A 19,511-nucleotide genomic window follows, 5' to 3' on the forward strand; every position below is an offset into this window, starting at 1 on the left:
GGAGCAGGTAGAGAGCTTCAAGTTACTCTGTGTCCACATCACAAAGGACCTATCATGGTACAAACACACCAACACAGTCGTGAAGAGGGAACGACAATGCCTCTTTCCCATCGGGTGTCTGAAAAGATTTTGCAGAGGCACTTCAGATCCTCAAAAGGTTCTACAGATGCAGCATTGAGAGCATCTTGACTGGTTGCATCACCGCCTGGTATGACAACTGCTCGTCATGCGACTGCAAGGCACTACAGAGGGTAGTGGTTATGGCCCAGTACATCCCTGGGGCCAAACTCCCTGCTATCCAGGACCTCTATAGCAGGCGGTGTCAGAGGAATGCCCTAAAAAGAAAAACTCCAGCTACCCAGGCCATAAATGGTTTTCTCTGCTACCACACGGCAAGTGGTACCGGAGCACCAAGTCTGGGACCAAAAGGCACCTGAACAGGTTCTACCCCCAAGCCATAAGACTACTGAACAGTTAATCAAATGGTTACTCTGAATATTTACATTGACCACCTTTATTATTTATTGCGTTGACTCCTTTTGGACTGCTCTATGCACACACACTAGACACTACCCACGCCCTCACACGTAGTACACTGACACTCCAACACACATATACACACACACTACATATGCTCACATACACAAAACACACACATGCATATTGACCCCCCCCACACACACACACACTCACAGGTAGACACACTTTCACATTCTTCACATGCTGCTGCTGCTCTGTTTATTATATATCCTGATTGCCTAGTCACATTTACCCCTACCTACATGTACATACTGTATTACCTTAATTACCTCAACTACCTCATTCCCCTGCGCATTGACTCGGTACTGGTACACATGGACTCGGTACTCTCTCTACCGCACCTGCTGTCTCTAACTCTGAATGATCAGCTATGAAAAGCCAACTGACATTTACTCTTGAGGTGCTGAACTGTTGCACCCACTACAACCACAGTGATTATTATTATTTGACACTGGTGGTCATCTATGAACGTATGAACATCTTGGCCATGTACTGTTATAATCTCCACCCGCCACAGCCAGAAGAGGATTGGCCACCCCTCAGAGCCTGGTTCCTCTCTAGGTTTCTTCCTAGGTTCCTGCCTTTCTAGGGAGTTTTACCTAGCCACCGTGCTTCTACAGTACATCTGCATTGCTTGCTGTTTGGGGTTTTAGGCTGGGTTTCTGTATAGCACTTTGTGACATCGGCTGATGTAAAAAGGGCTTTGTAAATAAATTGGATTGATTGATTGATTGACTACTTGTGTATAGTCTCATTGTTTTTATTGTGTTCTATTTCCTTTTCATTAACCAAATATTTGCCTTACCTTTTAACTGCATTGTTGCGAATGGGATCATAGGTAAGCATTTCACTGTAAAGTATACACCTGTTGCATTCGGCCCATGTGACCAATACAATATACAACCAATTTTGATTGATTTTATTGATTTTATCTGTACAGTACATACATTTTCATTGGTTTTGGTTTTAGATGTGAAGGAATCGATGCAACATAGCCAGGGAAGAGCCAGGTTTGACTTGAGGAGGATAAACACTTTAATTGTAAAAAGCTTCTAGGACCAACCCAACCACCCATGACTGAACACACACACAACCTTACTGTGTCTACTAGGGCAGGTCCACCTGGGGATGCATCAGGACACATGCACCCACTCACGTACATGTACTCTATGTATGTACTGTTCACATGCATGTACAACCTGCGGTTCTATTTTATGTCTGGCCTGACACATTCAGAACAACTCAAATCTCTCCTAACCTTCTCTTCATCCAACAAGTTCACACAGTCTCATGTCAGAATTTAAGGTTAAGTTAAGGCATTTACTCCGAAATCTTAACTCAGAATGGTCAAGGGGGATGGTTAATGTTTGGGACAAACTTTTTATTGCTGGATTCGAGCATGCAACCCTTTGCGGCAGAGGCAGATGCAGATGCTTAAGGCCTCTCTCTCTCTCTCTCTCTCTCTCTCACACACACACACACACACACACACACACACACACACACACACACACACACACACACACACACACACACACACACACACACACACACACACACACACACACACACACACACACACACACACACACACACACACACACACACACACCTTTCACTGACCTGTCAGTCATCCCTACAACCTCTCTAAAATCCACCACACGCTCAGCGAACTGCACCTTTAATCGACATCATTTTTCCATGAGCCAAACCACAAAGAAGAAAAAATTGATACTGTTCAATAATGCATCCAACATATTTATAATGAATGGGGCTTTTTTATTTCCCTCTATCAGCAAAGCTGAGGGGGTTGAGGGCTTGGCTGGTTTGGCTGTTGGAGTTGGAAGAGGGCCTTCTCTTGGTGTAAAATAATAGATGGCTCTGTAGTTGTGTCACTCTCTGTTGGAGAAGGCACATAGTGAATGAAGGCACTGATCCTGGATTGCTGGTGACTCTAATGCACTCTCCCTGTCCTGTCCGCTCAGGTCTGGCTCTGGGTGCTTCCTGTCTGTTACATTGCTATGGGCCTGCCTGACAGCTCAAGGGCACAAAACATCACCTACTTCTCTGCTCCACTGCTGCTTTCAAAACCACCCAGGCAATTTATTTAAGTAAATGTAGGATCAATACTGATAGAGGTAACAGCAACATAAATAGGCCCATGCATTAGCAGCTAGCCTATTGATGCTTCAGTGGCTCCATTCTGCACATGTGTTTACCTCCATCAAACAACACCCACCCAACAACAGATGATAGTCAAGCTACTCAATTTTCCTCATTTCAGCTACTGATTACTTACATCCTTCTTTTAATATTTTAGCGGCAAGTAGACTGGCGGGTAGGAGCATTGAGCCAGTAACTGAAAGGTTGCTGGATCGAATCCCCGAGCCGACAAGGTAAAAATCTGTTCTTAATCCCCAACAACTGCTCCCTGGGCGTGGATGTTGATAAAGGCAGCCCCCTGTACCTCTCTGATTCAGAGGCATTGGGATAAATGCAGAAGATACATTTCAGTTGAATGCCTTCATTTGTATAACTGACTAGGTGTCTTCCATATTCACAAGTGTGTGCAACAGTATCTCGCCATCCCTTGACCTCCATACAGTGAGCATGCAATTGGCCATATTATGTCCTCTAGTCAATTCCTAAGGCTAGGCTGTCTGAGTGCTAGTGGCTGTAGCATTGCTGGTTGGCTGTTAGTCATGACCATGCTTGGTGAGGACAGAGCAGGGCAAGGCTCTGTCTGTCTGTGTGTGTGTGGTGTGGTGTGGTCTGGCCCATTGCTGGGCATCCCCAGTGGCAAACAGTGACTGTGGCACACTGACAGGCCATGTCTGGAGCTGCAGGTAATTAAGCCAGAGCGCTTCAGGAGAGAGAAGGGGGTGGATGAGGGGGGTTCGGGATGGACAGGGTCCTGTGGCAGTGAGTAAGCACACCCCCTTCCCCCTCCTGCCCCCAGGGCTTACACGGCAAGAGGCGCGTTGCTACAGCCCAGGAATGAAAGGGCCCTTGCCTGCCTACCACTGCTGCTGACTAACTCCCCGGCTCCCAATTTGCTCTCATGAATAATACTGAGCAGCATGCTTAGTGGCACTCTGCTCCAGCGCTATGTAAAACCAATGATATCCTCCTCTGATGTGGATCCTCCTGAGGACGCATGATGAGATGAGGGTCATTCTTGCACTTTTTCTATTTTTTTTTTATTCAAGTGGGTTAGTTGATGCATCTGAATGCTCATTTCCATGAGCGGGGAACAGGAATGAGGAGAGAGGAGATCCTGAGGGGATGCCAGTTAGATCTTAATCAGTTACAGCACTGAGACATTGATGTCTGAATCACAGAGAGGAGAGAGAGAAAGAGAGATAGAGAGAGAGGGACAGAGAGAAAGAAGAGGATAGAGTGTGTGTGAGAGAGAAAGCGAGAGAGAGAGAGAGAGAGAGAGAGAGAGAGAGAGAGAGAGAGAGGGAGAGGGAGAAGAGAGAGGACAGGGGAGAGAGAAGAGAGAGAGTGGCAGAGAGCTGGCATGATGAGGAAACAGAAGAACTCTGTTTACTAACGGCTAAACAAGCTCCCTCTACTGACGATATAAATCTGAACGTGCACGTAAACAAAATAAATACATTTTCATTTGTCACATGCCTTGAATCTATGCTATCGTGCTCAGAAACCTGCTCCTTTTACTCTCTGTTTCGAACGTGCTAGACGGCCAGTTCATGTAGCCTCTGGTGATTTAGAGGTTAGTCCAGGTCTTGCAGTGCCTAGCTCCACTCCCACTCCCCAGGTGCTCTCATTTGTTGACTTCTGTAACCGTAAAAGCCTCGGTTTCATGAATGTTAACATAAGAAGCCTACTCCCTAAGTTTGTGTGTTTTACTCACTGCTTTAGCACACTCTGCCAACCCAGATGTCTTAGACGTGTCTGAATCCTGAATTCCACCCTCTGCACCAAGCTGTGCCCTCGATACCATATGTGAATTGATTGCCCCCCATCTATCTTCTGAGCTCGTGTTACTAGGTGACCTAAACTGGGACATGCTTAACACCCCGGCCATCCTACAATCTAAGCTTGATGCCCTCAATCTCACACAAATTATCAATGAACCTATCAGGTACAACCCCAAATCAGTAAACACGGGCACCCTCATAGATGTCATCCTAACTAACTCGCCATTCAAATACACCTCTGCTGTTTTCAATCTAGATCTCAGTGATCACTGCCTCATTGACTGCATCCGTAATGGGTTTGCGATCAAGCGACCACCCCTCATCACTGTCAAACACTCCCTAAAACACTTCTGCGAGCAGGCCTTTCTAATCGACGTGGCAGGGGTATCCTGGAATGACATTGACCTCATCCCATCAGTAGATGATGCCTGGCTATTCTTTAAAAATGCCTTGCTCACCATTTTAAATAAGCCCCACTCAAATTTTTTTTAACTAGGAATAGTTATAGTCCTTGGTTCACTACAGATCTGTCTGCCCATGACCAGCACAAAAACATCCATGTTGTGTTCTGCATTAGCATCGAATAGCCCCCGTGATATGCAACTTTTCAGGGAAGTTAGGAACAAATATACACAGGCAGTTAAAAAAGGCTAGCTTTTCCAAACAGAAATTTGCATCCTGTAGTACAAACTCAAAGGTTCTGGGACACTGTAAAGTCCATGGAAAATAAGAGCACCTCCTCCCAGCTGCCCACTGCTCTGAGGCTAGGAAACACTGTTACCACTGATAAATCCACTATAATTGAGAATTTCAATTAGCATTTCTCTACGGCTGGCCATGCTTTTCACCTGGCTACCCCTACCCCGATCAACTGCCAGGCACCCTCCACAGCAACATGCCAAAGCCCCCACCATTACTCCTTCACCCAAATATAGATAGCTGATGTTCTGAAAGAGCTGCATAATCTGGACCCATACAAATAATTCGGGAAGGACAATCTGGACCTTCTTTTTCTAAAATTATGTGCTGAAATTGTTGCAACCCCTATTACCTCTCTTTCATATCATCTGAGATTCCCAAAGATTGGAAAGCTGCCGCGGTCATCCCCCTCTTCAAAGGGGGTGACACTCTAGACCCAAACTGCTACAGACCTATATCTATCCTACTCTGTCTTTCTAAGGTCTTCGAAAGCCAAGTTAACAAACAGATTACAGACCATTTAGAATCCCACCTTGCCTTCTCTGCTATGCAATCTGGTTTCAGAGCTGGTCATGGGTGCACCTCAGCCAAGCTCAAGGTCCTAAACCACATCATAACCGCCATCGATAAGAGACATTACTGTGCAGCCGTATTCATCGACCTGGCCAAGGCTTTCGACTCTGTCAATCACAACATTCTTATTGGCAGACTCGACAGCCTTGGTTTCTCAAATGATAACCTCGCCTGGTTTACCAACTACTTCTCTGGTAGAGTTCAGTGTGTCAAATCGGAGGGCCTGTTGTCCGGACCTCTGGCAGTCTCTATGGGTGTGCCACAGTGTTCAATTCTCGGGCCGACTGTCTTTTCTGTATACATCAATGATGTCGCTCTTGCTGCTGGTGATTCTCTGATCCACCTCTACACAGACGACACCATTCTGTTTTCTTCTGGCCAGACTTTGGACACTATGTTAACTAACCTCCAGACGAGCTTCAATGCCATACAACACTCCTTCCGTGGCCTCCAACTGCTCTTAAACGCAAGTAAAACTAAATGCATGCTATTCAATAGATCACTGCCCCCACCTGCCCGCCAGTCCAGCATCACTACTCTGGACGGCTCTGACACCTGGGTGTCTGGTTAGACTGTAAACTCTCCTTCCAGACTCACATTAAGCATCTCCAATCCAAAATTAAACCTAGAATCGGCTTCCTATATCGCAACAAAGCATCCTTCACTCATGCTGCCAAACATACCCTCGTAAAACTGACCATCCTATCGATCCGCGACTTCAGTGATGTCATCTATAAAATAGCCTCCAACACTCTACTCAACAAACTGGATACAGTCTATCACAGTGCCATCCGTTTTGTCACCAAAGCCCCATACACTACCCACCACTGTGACCAGTACGCTCTCGTTGGTTGGCCCTCGCTTCATACTTGTCGCCAAACCCACTGGCTACAGGTTACCTACAAGTCTCTGATAGGTAAAGCCCCACCTTATCTCAGCTCACTGGTCACCATAGCAGCACCCACTCATAGCACGTGCTTCAGCAGGTATATCTCACTGGTCAACCCCAAAACCAATTCCTCCTTTGGTTGCCTTTTATTCCAGTTCTCTGCTGCCCGTGACTGGAACGAACTGCAAAAATCTCTGAAACTGGAGACTCTCATCTCCCTCAATAGCTTCAAGCACCAGCTGTCAGAGCAGCTCACAGATCACTGCACCTGTACATAGATGGGCTGTTTACAGATGGGCTATCTACATACCTCATCCCCACACTGTATTTATTTATTTATCTTGCTCCTTTGCACCCCAGTATCTCTACTTGCACATTCATCTTCTGCCGATCCACCATTCCATTGTTTAATTGCTATATTGTAATTACTTCGCCACCATGGCCTATTTATTTCCTTAACTTACCTCATTTGCACTCACTGTATATAGACTTTTTATTTTATTTTGTTCTACTGTATTATTGACTGTATGTTTTGTTTATTCCATGTGTAACTCTGTGTTGTTGTATGTGTCGAATTGCTATGCTTTATCTTGGCCAGGTCGCAGTTGCAAATGGGAACTTGTTCTCAACTAGCCTACCTGGTTAAATAAAGGTGAAATTAAAAACATTTAAAAAAAAATGTTGACCTGTTTAAAGGTCTCGCTCACATCGGCTACGGAGAGCGCAATCTCACAGTCATCCAGAACTGCTGGTGCTCTCATGCATGCTTCAATGTTGATTGCCTAGAAGGGAGCATAAAAGGGATTTATCCCATCTGGTAGGCTCACGTCACTGGGCAGCTCGCGGATGGGTTTCCCTTTGTAGTCCATAATAGTTTGCAAGCCCTGCCACATCCAACAGGCATCACAGCCGTATTATGATGATTCAATCTTAGTCCTGTATTGACACTTTGCCTGTTTGGTGGTATGTCTGAGGACATAGTGGGATTTCTTATAACCATACAAATTAGTGTCCCGCTCCTTTAACTTGGTGTGGATGTTGCCTGTAATCCATGGCTTCTGGTTGGGATATGTACTTACGGTCACTGTGGGGACGACGTCGTCGATGCACTTATTGATGAAGCTGGTGACTGAGGTGGTATACTCCTCAATGCAATTTGACGAATCCCTGAACATATTCCAGTCTGTGCTAGGAAAACAGTCCTGTAGCTTAGCATCATCACCATCTGACCACTTCGGTATTTAACGAGTCACTGGTACTTTGTGATTTAGTTTTTGCATGTAAGCAGGAATCAGGAGGATAGGATTATGGTCAACTTTGCCAAATCTAGGGCGAGGGAGAGTTTTGTATGTGTCTTTGTGTGTGGAGTAAAGGTGGTCTAGAGTGTTTTGTCCTCACGTTGCACATGTGACATGCTTGTAGATATTAGGTAAAACTAATTTAAGTTTGCCTTCATTAAAGTCCCCGGCCACTAGGAGTGTCGCTTCTTGATGAGCATTTTCTTGTTTACTAATGGTCATATACAGTTTGCTGAGTGCGGTCTTAGTGCCAGCCTCAGTTTGTGATGGTAAATAGACAGCTACGAAAAATAAAGATGAAACTCACTTGGTAGGTAGTGTGGTCTACATCTTATCATGAGCTACTCTACCTCAGGTTGCCTCGAGACTTCACTAAGAATAGACATCGCGCACCAGCTGTTATTGACAAATAGACACACACCACTAACCCTCGTCTTTCCGGAGGTCATTGTTCTTTCTTGTGGATGCATGGAAAACCCAGCCAACTGTTTATTATCTGTGTCGTCGTTCAGTCATGACTCGGTGAAACATAAGATATTACAGTTTTTAATGTCCCGTTGGTAGGATAGTCTCGAACGGAGCTCATCCAGTTTATTCTCCAGTGATTGCACGTTGGCCAATAGAACGGATGGTAGAGGAGGGTTACCCACTCGCCGAAGAATTCTCACAAGGCACCCGAATCTACGCACCCTGTATCTCAGTCTTTTCTTCGTGCAAATGATGAGGCTTTGGGACTGGTCCGGGAACAACAGTATATACTTTGCATTCTGATATCCAGAAGATATTTTTGGTCATAAGAGACGGTAGCAGAAACATTATGTACAAAATAAGTAACAAACAATGCGAAAAAACACACAAAATAGCACAATTGGTCAGGAGCCTGTAAAACAGCAGCCATCCCCTCCAGCAATATTCTAAAATCTCACATATTGGTCATGACGACCTTATAAGAAACATACATCTGACAACATTCGGAATGACATTATTTGGAAAACCTTCTCAAGCACACTACAGAGAATGTTTAATGACAACTATGGGTGTGCATCTCTTCCAGTTCAAAGTATGAATCAGCGCTTGTTTTGTTGACATGAGTTTCCCTCAATGTAAAAGACTAGAAGAGTCAGATCAAAATAAGTCATCAAACCCCAAACCAAAAGTTATGAGTATCTGGGTACGAAAGGACTGTGTACAGTGACTAACAATTATCTCATAGGACAAGACTCAAAGGACAGTCTGACAAACATGCCTATGATAGGCCAGTCAATTTGAGCCTGTGAGTCTTATTGGTGCAGGGAGATCAGGTGAGATTAATGCTATAGGTCCTATTGTATATTGGATCCAGTAGGTAGGGATGAACAGGGAGATTTTGTGGAATAGAAGAGGCTGGATAATATAACAGACATCCTTAAGAACATCCATGTGGTGTGCAGCACCAAGGCTTCAGCTGGGGGAGTAGATGCAAGCAGTTGGCAGAGAATCACAGTAATTGACTATAAATGGTTAAATGTATCGGGGAGACACATGTTTCTTGCTCGTTTTTGAAGAAACAAGCCTGAAACAATGAACAAAGACTGTTGACATCTAGTGGAAACCATAGGAATTGTATTCTGGGAGCTGGAATTACATAGAACCCATAGCTTTCCAGTTTCCAGCTTTCTTTGGAATTTGCTATATCAATTGTGTTATAGTCTCAGACATTATTGTAACATTGCTATAAACTGCAAAGTGTTTTCTATCCAATGATATAAATTATATGAGTATCCTGGCTTCTGGGCCTGAGTAACAGGCAGTTTACTTTGGGCACGTCAGTCAGGCGGAAATTCAGGAAAATAGACCCTAGCTCAAGGAAGTTAAGAACATCCATGTGGTGTGCAGCACCAAGGCTTCAGCTGGGGGGGGAGAATCACCGTGAGCATTAATTATAAATGGTTAAAATGGTTAAATGTATCGGGGAGACACATGTCCTTTTCAATGCAAGTTAGGGTTTATGGAAAACTGTATTGATGGTTAACCTTACAGATACTGTATAGTAGCTGCCTCTTTTTATATGGGGTGATCAAAACAGGCAGCCACAGAAACAACAAAAAGCTGTACAGGAATCATTTATTAAACATTGCAAATATAGAAGCTGCATATTTTTGGTGTTAAAGAAATGTGCAGCCACAGAAACAAAAAGCTATGAACAGTTAGCCATAGTAGCTAGAGGCTGTCACGAGAATAGGGCAAATCAAAGTCCTGGGGTTAAAAGGGATTGTGCGTCAGATAACTAGACATCATTGCCTTCCCTCCCGTTCACAGCCATTCTCTGATGCTTCAGGAAACATGCCCTTCTCTCTCTCCCCTCCCTCTCCTTTCTACCGCTTCCTATCCCCCACCCTCTCCACTTGCTTCACAGGCAGGGCTACTCCATCTTGAGTAAGCATACTGCAGCAGAGTCGTCTCTAATACCACAGTGGGAGACAGAGCCAGGTAGCTTTTCTTTGTGTGTGTGTGTGCGTGTGTGTGACCAAGCATTGGAACCTGCCCTTCAAAAATGCAGGTGTCCCGGTCAGAGAACACCTGAAATTGTCCCCAACAGGACGGGTGGATTCTAGGGGACACACAGGACACTGTCCTCATCAGTCAGTGATATTATCAACAGGACCCAACCTCACAACAATATAATAATTGTAATGGACACTGAGGGTACACAAGATTGGCGGAAATTCACTACGACAATGATGACAGCAAGCTGCATTCAGGCTATTCTTTACTCTACTCACTGCAAAAATAGGCTACACTAATATTTATTTACAATTTTAGGTGTTCTCTGACTGGGACACCTGCATTTTTTATTGGCTTAATGTGATATACATTAAGACAATTTACATTTTTGGTTAACTTATCTAAATAAATGCAATCTAAATAAAAAATAATGTTTATTTCTATCTGGATGGTGTGCCTCAGTCATTCTCCGGTCATCCCTCCCTTCCTCTGTCATGTCTGTTTACATAGTGACAGGAGACGTTAGCTCTGCAAAGCTATGCTACCAAGTGGACATAAACGTATTCAGACCGTTTAGTGCTCAGGATTAATCAAATTATAATTTAATCATCTGATCAAACAGCAATTAGCATAATCACTTCTGGGGAAGGCCTGATAGAATGGAGACTGAAACAGATTTGACCCAGAGCTAGCAACACTTTAATGAGACATTTGTGGAAAATCTTTGAAAATGTTACACATTTCTGGCCACAGAAATTGTGCCGATTTTTTTGCATACTAATCAGGGCTTGTCGGATATGCCTCAACGCATCTAATAGTCAGCCGAGCAGCTAACAATCACTGGCTGAATAAGACAAACAGGCATCACTTCACACACTGAAACAATAAAACACACTAACCTTGTGTGTTGCTTCGTTTCAATTGGATATATTTAAATGTGCTAATTTAATGCATTATACTCAAACGTAAAGGAGGGACCTGTACCCCCGCACGTTGACTTGGTACCGGTAACCCCTGTATATAGCCTCGTTATTGTTATGTAATTTTCTTGTTTTCCTTTCTTTTTTTTCTATTTCTTGAACTGCATTGTTGGTCAAGGGCTTGTAAGTAAGCATTTCAAGGTAAGGTTGTATTCGGAGCGCTTGACAAATAAAATTTGATTTGATAAAGCTCTTTCATTAGAAGCATTTCTATGGACTGAAGATAATTGAAACGTCTGACAAAAAATCATTCAAACTGGCTACACAGCTTTTTTGCTTTTTCCATAATACTGGTGCAATACGACAACAATGTATACCATTGTCTTTAATGGGCTACATTGTATTGCAATATATTGTACTCAAGGTTATCAACTCTAATGTTATTCACCTACAGAAAAAGAAGAATGTGATCTGTGTAGATGCATAAGCCACCTCACCTGCATCCCACGTCAACTCAGGAGATCAATCACTTTTGCATAGCGGGATACCTGTCCCATGTGTTATAAATGAGCCTGACCTGGTGTGAGTGTGCGTGTGTGTAGAAAACCCCAAAGCCTGAGTCTTTCTGTAGAGGTCATTTGGCACTCCTTCCACTACCCCTGTGACAGACTTTAAAAATGGTCTCCCAAAAATAGCTCTGCAGTGTGTGTGGACGTGCACCACATTACATACAGAAACCCACCGGGCAGGAACCTCTTCGCCTGGCAACCCCTGTCTCCAGATCTGGCTACCCGGACACAGCCCTTATCTTAGGAAGGACTGTTGGCACTGTTGTTCTAATGCTTGTTCAAAATAGCAGATACGTCTATAGTACAGTGCCATGGTGATGTCCCAGAGGGCAAGAGTGAGCATGTGAGAACAAATCAAGACTTTAGCCGGAAACTTTATATGTCAACTGATGCTCACGCTGCTCCTGTTGGATTATAGATATATGGATGCAATGTCCATTACCTAAGTCTACAGTATACTGTAGGCTATGTGTGTGTGTTGGCTTCAGCACCAGTCCCTGACATATATAACATACCCTCAAAGTCAAAACAACTCATCCTGTGTACTCAACTCGTCCTAAAATATGTACCTTTCAGGCCTCAATCTATAATGATATTGTAGCTGAAGGGGTATGCTGTATCTCAAAGGAAAAAGAGGGCCTATGAACAAGGAAAGCATACCCTTTCGCTAGATAAAATCTTATACAACATTGACAAACTGGTAGTTCTGAGAAATACATGCTGCACAGTACAACAATCAAATGTAAGAAAAAAGGTCCAAGCAGGACACTTGTCTTGTGAATATACAGTAGGGCCCACAGTATCCCCACTTGTAGGCTAGCTGTGCCACATTTAGTTCAGCTCCTGCCTTCCTGAAGGGTCAGGGCATTAGCCACTGTCCCACTTTAACATGGAAACAGTAGCATGCCAGCTAAGTGGAAAACAAATGACGTAGGCTATCTACTAACTACTATTGTTTTATTCATTCACAGATATAAAACACCACCTACCAGGAATAACCTGTGTGTGTGTATGTGCATGTATGTGGGAACCTTGTGTAATAGTTGACTTCCTTACAGTGTGTCAAACACCCGTGTGTACCACATGCTGACTCATTCTCTCTCTCTCTTTATCTCTCTCTCTCTGCTTAGTTGCACTCCATCATCTCCTTAAGCATTCTGGCCTGGGTTAAAAGAAACAGTTAACATTTCAATGTGCACATATTACCATATGGTTCAGTCTGTTCTGGATATAACAGCCAACTCCAAGCTCAGGGATATGTTAGGAGATGTCATGACATCCATCTTGCACAATGTTTTAGATATTGCAAATACTTGCCATATGCTGATTTTTATGGGAAGGATGTATTTTGTAAGGCTTTATTTTATAGTGCTGTTGATATTTATCTATTAGGTCATTTTTAGATCAAATGTTTTGCTGTTCGAGGAGTATTATCAAATATCCCTTTATTCTTGTGGGTGTGTGTTTGTTGCTGTGGCTCTGTCATACAGGCTTGGTTCTACGTGAACTGACAGATATACACCAAAGGACACCACCAGCCAGTTTCCCACTGGCCTGAACATGACCTCCAAACAATGTTGTCTTCTGTTTTTACTAGTTAAATAATAATGATAATGCAATAATAACTGTTTATTTACAAACTATTCAATGTCTTTCATAAGGTGACATTTAGAAAAGAGAAAAGACCCCAAATCAAATCTATGAGTTGCACAGATGGCGTTTGGAGTGCAGGTTTGTTGATCTTTGATATTTGAAACAATGACTGGAAAGTAATACACTATCTTGAAAAAATATATATCTGTATCTAGCACAGTAGGATTCAACACAATGGGGATCTGTGTGGGGATATGTGTGTAGATATTCCTGCATTTTGTGATAAACGACATCCATCATTGGCACGTACACTGAGTGTACAAAACATTTTTCATTTTTTACCTTTATTTAACTAGGCAAGTCAGTTAAGAACAAATTCTTATTTCAATGACGGCCTAGGAACAGTGGGTTAACTGCCTGTTCAGGGGCAGAACGACAGATTTGTACCAGATCTGTACATTAAGAACACCTTCCTAATATTGAGTTGCACCCCCTCACCCAACCCCTTTTTCCCCTCACAACAGCCTCAATTCGTCAAGGCATGGACTCCTGCGTTCCACAGGAATGCTGGCCCATGTTGACTCCAATGCTTCCCACAGTTGTGTCATGTTGGCTGGATGTCCTTTGGGTGGTGGACCATTCTTCATACACACGGGAAACTGTTGAGCGTGGAAAAACTCATCAGCGTTGCAGTTCTTGACACAAGCCGGTGTGCCTGGCACCAACTACCATACCCCATTTAAAGGCACTTAAATCTTTTGTCTTGCCAATTCACCCTCTGAATGGCACAAATACACAATCCATGTCTCAATTGTCTCAAGGCAACTGAAACAATCCTTCTTTAACCTGTCTTCATCTACACTGATTGAAGTGCATTTAACAAGTGACATCAAAAAGTGACATCATAGCTTTCACCTGGATTCACCTGGTCAGTCTAAGTCTTATGTCATGGAAAGAGCAGGTGTTCTTAATGTTTTGTATAATTACAGGTACATTTACACTCAAAATATAATTGCCCTTTACTTCCACTCACCTGCCCCCATATGCAATGACAAAAACACAGCAGCCAATTACTAAGTCAACATGTCTGCTATGATAACACCAAACCTGGGTCTCTCTCTGTGGAGATCTCCCAGATGGGTTGATTAAAATCTCTGTGGTCATGACAGCTTTATCAAGGTTAATCCTGTAGCCTGGTTCCCTGGGCTATTCCTGTTCGAAACGAGCAGTCTAACTGATAGTGACAGCTATTCAGATGCCAGGCCTAGGATAGCTTTAATCTTCTAAATAGGAATCCTCTTGTAGGCCAGCATAGATTAAGGCATTTTCCACATTGGAAGTCTTACTACTGAATGTGTGTTTGAATAAGATGAAAGACACAATTTGGTTATGTTCTGATGGCAAGACACTACTGTCTGTCTGAAAAGTGGTAGGGTGAATCCACACTGAGATGGTTCATGTTTGAATTAGCCGAGGTAGGGGGCAAATCCCCCCCCCCCCCCCCCCCCCCACACACACACACACTTACACACAGTGATACTGAGTGCCAATTGAGGAGCATTGTTGTATATTTGCACTGCTTATTAGTGTCCAATTGAGCATGTGTCATATTTGCCCCCTGGCATTGCTGAGCAAAAACAACATTATGCCATTTCCCCAGTCTGTCTCTCCATGGATAGATCTGTTGTTCCCAGTACATTTAATACTGATGCAACAGCACTGGAAAAGTGTCATTGACATCAACACTACAATGCTTTTAACTCGTTGCAACTGTGAATTGTTTATGATTGCAAATTGTATCCAAAGACAAGATGAGTTTGCACCTCAGTCTTGAAAACGGAAAGCAGGAAATATATGCAACAGAAAGAGCCCTATAGATTCTGCAGATTTACATGGTCAAATGTCAGGCTGTGGTTAAAAAAAGAAAACATGATCTAACAACTTGTTAATAAATTGCTCCATACCTTTGCATAACTCAAATACTATAAATACACAATCTAATACAAGATCTAAACCAAACAAATAGACATGAACCAAACTATTACTGATTGAGGTAGTCAGTCCTTGAAAAAGAACAGAAACCTGGGAATAACGTATCAGAATGACAGACAACTAACCACCAGAGTAACATCTTTAAAACATGCAAAAATAACCTTCACATATCCTTTCTCTATCTACAACAATATCATAGAGCTGCAGGAGTGATAGGTCTAATCTGTGGGGAAGCACTTCCGGGGTCACCTGCACAGAGTGCGGCCTTGCTCAGACCCAGCCCACACTGCGCCAACACTCATTATCCATGTTTCCATAGAGACCACCTCAGGAGCATGTGCTGCTAGACCAGAACCCTAAAATCCGTTATGTCTGGAATACAATCTCGATCACTCTCCGTCTCTCTCTCTGCTCAGAAGAGCTAGGCTACACATTGTACTATTCTAATATAGGATAGTGCTGGTGATGGGGATGCTGGTTGGACATTCCAAAAAATACAAATCAGGAAGAAATAGAGCAATATGCAAAGTAGCCTGATATCATAAGAAACACTGCAGTATAAGACCTTTTCAATCTATGACCTATCAGCCATATCTATGATTTATTGATTTAAAAAACACGTCATTTTGAAAGAAAGAAGCATATAAAATGAAATAATATTGTATTGTATATTATTGTATGCCATTCCTGCCCACAAAACAATAATTTCAACAACCTCAAAGATTGACAGCGTGCCTCTTGCGTAAACTTAATCTGTCAACAAAGCACAGATCTTCAACATCAGCCATAGACTCCGCATGTATCATATCCACATTAGTGTTTTCATTCAAAGTTTCCATGCTGAACGCTTCAGGAGCAGCCATTTTACAACGCCAAAGCCTGCATGGTCAAAACACACCATGTGAAGCCATTCAAAAGCTAAAGGAGAGATAGTGCTCTCAGCTCACACAAGGGTTTATTGTAACACATAATGGATTGATATTTGAAATGGGCATCATACTATGGAACAGGGACTCTCTCTAGAACCAGTCAGTCCCGCCTCAGTTGTGTTAAAATGCATTTGTACACGTCCCTCACTGCATCACTGTATTTTCTGTGGCAAACCACTACCTCATTCAGCCCTTCAAGCATTGCCACAAAATGGTTTTTCTGTCATCTTTGGTTGACGCATCTCTCTCCCCTCAGTTTACATGCATCTGTCCACTTTAATTTTAACCCCCACTCCATCCATCCATCTTTAAAAAGATCCTCTAAATGTCCAATTTGTCGCTGGATTATTTCTCCCCCCCCCCCCACAAACACCCCCAACCCCTTGTCCTCCTCAACCTCCTTCTCCTTCTCCCCCCACCCCCCACCCCCCTCTATCTCACACACACACCCTTCTTGTACTCGCTAAGCGTTCAGGCAGCCCCAACCCAAAAGAGCACATTTGCCTCTTATCAAATCCATATTTTTAAGGAATTACAGACCAATCACTTTTGCATTGTGTAACACAAAAGGATTGTATTCAACTGTTTCAGGGGGAACACAGGGAAATGAGCGACAAGGGGCTTGCCTCAACTGTTTTTTAAAAATCCTGATGCCTCCATGTTTGTACTTCTAATATGGTGGGTGTAGCTCCATTAAAAAAAAGACAGCACAAACGGAGTTGTTTCCTTTTTCACTATTATCTCACAGGATACCTTCTGATTTGATAGAAATAAAGAGATGATCTTATGCACATATTAATTCAGTTAATCAATGGAATATTTTAGTGAATTGTATTCTCATATAAAACATTAATTGGCCTATTAAATTTCACATAGCAAATAAGCATGTTTTTTCCCTAATGAAAACCCTTTTAAAATATCAATATACCCTATGTGCCTAGGGGAAATCTTTGCATTTTATTGTCACAATTAAGTGGCACACTATTTAAGTGTAATTCACATGTGATTATGCTGTTATGAATGAATATATAGAATTCCTAATTGTATTGATGTTAATATGCAAATGACCTACGATAATAACTAATTGGAAATAATTCAAATAAAACAAAATCTGATATTACTTTAAACATGAAGTTACCCTTCCCCAAAAAATGTTTTATCAAAATATACACTCACAATCAATTTCATTAGATACAAATATGGGGATAATGTACAATTAGACAAAATTGAAATAAGGTTACTTATTATTGAAGTGTAACCTGCGAAATGTGTCAAAACGACACCTGCATTTAGTTCATATTTTCATATCAAGCCATCGCCATATACTGTAGCCTATGCACTATTACACTACTCTAGAAATGTCTTACTATAAAATATTATGTTAATCGCCCCAAAGAACAAAGTAGAGTCTAGTTTTTGTTCAGTGTTTTTAAATCAGTGTTTTCACATAGTTGTATCCAACTATAGGTATTAGGTAGCCAAATTAACCGGGATGTGACTGGCAAGCTCAGCTCAGCCAGCACTGCTTCTGCTGCCCAATCCAACCGCTCCTCAATTGGGCTCTCAGGACATACCAACAACTATTTACTATATCATTTTACCATAAAATAAGTCATATTATTCCGCAAATAATTAAGATGGGCTATATCTGGTAAGTTTTGCTCAGAGGAAAATTAACATTAAATTAACATTTCCAGAGCATGTCTTTAATTAAGTTAATTTTAAATAGCACAACTTACCATTCAAGATGCACTGAAAAAAGATGACAGCCAATATCCACATGCCCCGCACCGTTCAATATCCAAGCTATGCTTTTTCTTTTTTTCAATCCACACACTTTCTTCCTTAAGTTTTCTTTATATGTCTGCAATATGCCAGTTGCAATGAACGATGGTCTGTACAAATCAGTATCTCTCTCTCTCTTTCTCTCTCTTCGCGTTGGGAAGAGGAGGTATGAGCTTCTGGTGATTGTCTTATGATAAGAGCTTAGATCCAACTGTACGTCTCTCTTGAAGTGGCCACGCCGTGCCTTAGTGCAGCCTTCCCCGCTTCTGGGCGCGATGCTCTGCGGGGTACATGTGGGTCTCGCCTCCTTGAGCTCTGGTCCAGGTGAGTGCGGCTGAGTCAGAGCGGAGACTGGAGGCTGAAGACGCATACGACACGAGGAGGGACAAGCGCAATATGCACAGGTGGAATTCCCAAATGAAATTCAAAGAAAATAAAGAATTAAGTTAAAACAATTCGAATTAGTCTACAAAATAAAGAAAACACTATGAATAAATAATGAGACAAAAAAGTTTCCAGTGAAAAATATGCATACATTTGGATTGGATAAAAAATTACGTATGAATTTGTAAGCAGGAAGCAATAGTTGTTAGCTGTACTGAAAACTCATTCCCTTTTCGCCGCCTCTCTCCATCCAGCAAGCAACAAGCACACGCATCTTCCCGCAGCTGTACAAATCACACTGGTCCCTGTGCTAACCTTCCCTGGCTCAGAGCATTATGGAATAACTCTCGCCTCCTCCTTCGCGGCCGCGGCCGCTTTTCTTCTTCATTGCCTTAAAGGTGCAGCAGTTCGCCACTCCACCCCTTGTGCTGTGCGCTAGATTGCATACAGGGGTTGCCTCCACTTTATGAGAGAGAGGATACCAAGGTGTCCATCATTGGTATATAAGGACATTATTATTGCCTACATTAAACTAATCGAGTTATAATTAGCCCAATGATTGTTGTAGATGCTATCTGCTAGGATATGGGGTGATGAGAAAGGCGTGATACACACCTGGCTAGACTGACATTCATTTTAGAAGAAAAAAAAACGAAATTATTTTAATTGGAGGACATCAAATCATGTCCTTTAATGTGTTAATGTGTTTTTTAATGTGCCCTGCGGGAGTGTTGGGATTCAGCCAGGCTTTGACTGCATTCATCAATTGACCTTGACGAATATGAGCAGAGGCCTCTCTTGCAGTAGGGGCATCGACAGCGGCCATGTCAGGAACCACGTGCATCTAACCGACTAGGGAGACCAAACGTAAGATTGGAAATGTATCCATTTGCCGATAGCTATGATACTACA

General features: G+C 42.7%; 1 protein-coding gene across 3 annotated transcripts in view; it reads right to left on the reverse strand.

Annotated features, from left to right (window-relative positions):
* Positions 1-18,988, reverse strand: part of LOC109892709 (Down syndrome cell adhesion molecule homolog) — a 147,340-nt gene extending 128,352 nt beyond the window's left edge. For all 3 annotated transcript variants that reach the window (XM_031826615.1, XM_031826616.1, XM_031826614.1), the window contains exon 1: positions 18,170-18,988. In XM_031826615.1, the coding sequence (XP_031682475.1) occupies positions 18,170-18,212 (43 nt within the window). In that variant the 5' untranslated portion in view covers positions 18,213-18,988. The remainder of the gene's footprint in view (positions 1-18,169) is intronic.
* Positions 18,989-19,511: the final 523 nt, after the last annotated feature.

Source organism: Oncorhynchus kisutch, linkage group LG6 (assembly GCF_002021735.2).
Source record: "Oncorhynchus kisutch isolate 150728-3 linkage group LG6, Okis_V2, whole genome shotgun sequence".
Taxonomy (NCBI): Eukaryota; Metazoa; Chordata; class Actinopteri; order Salmoniformes; family Salmonidae; genus Oncorhynchus; species Oncorhynchus kisutch.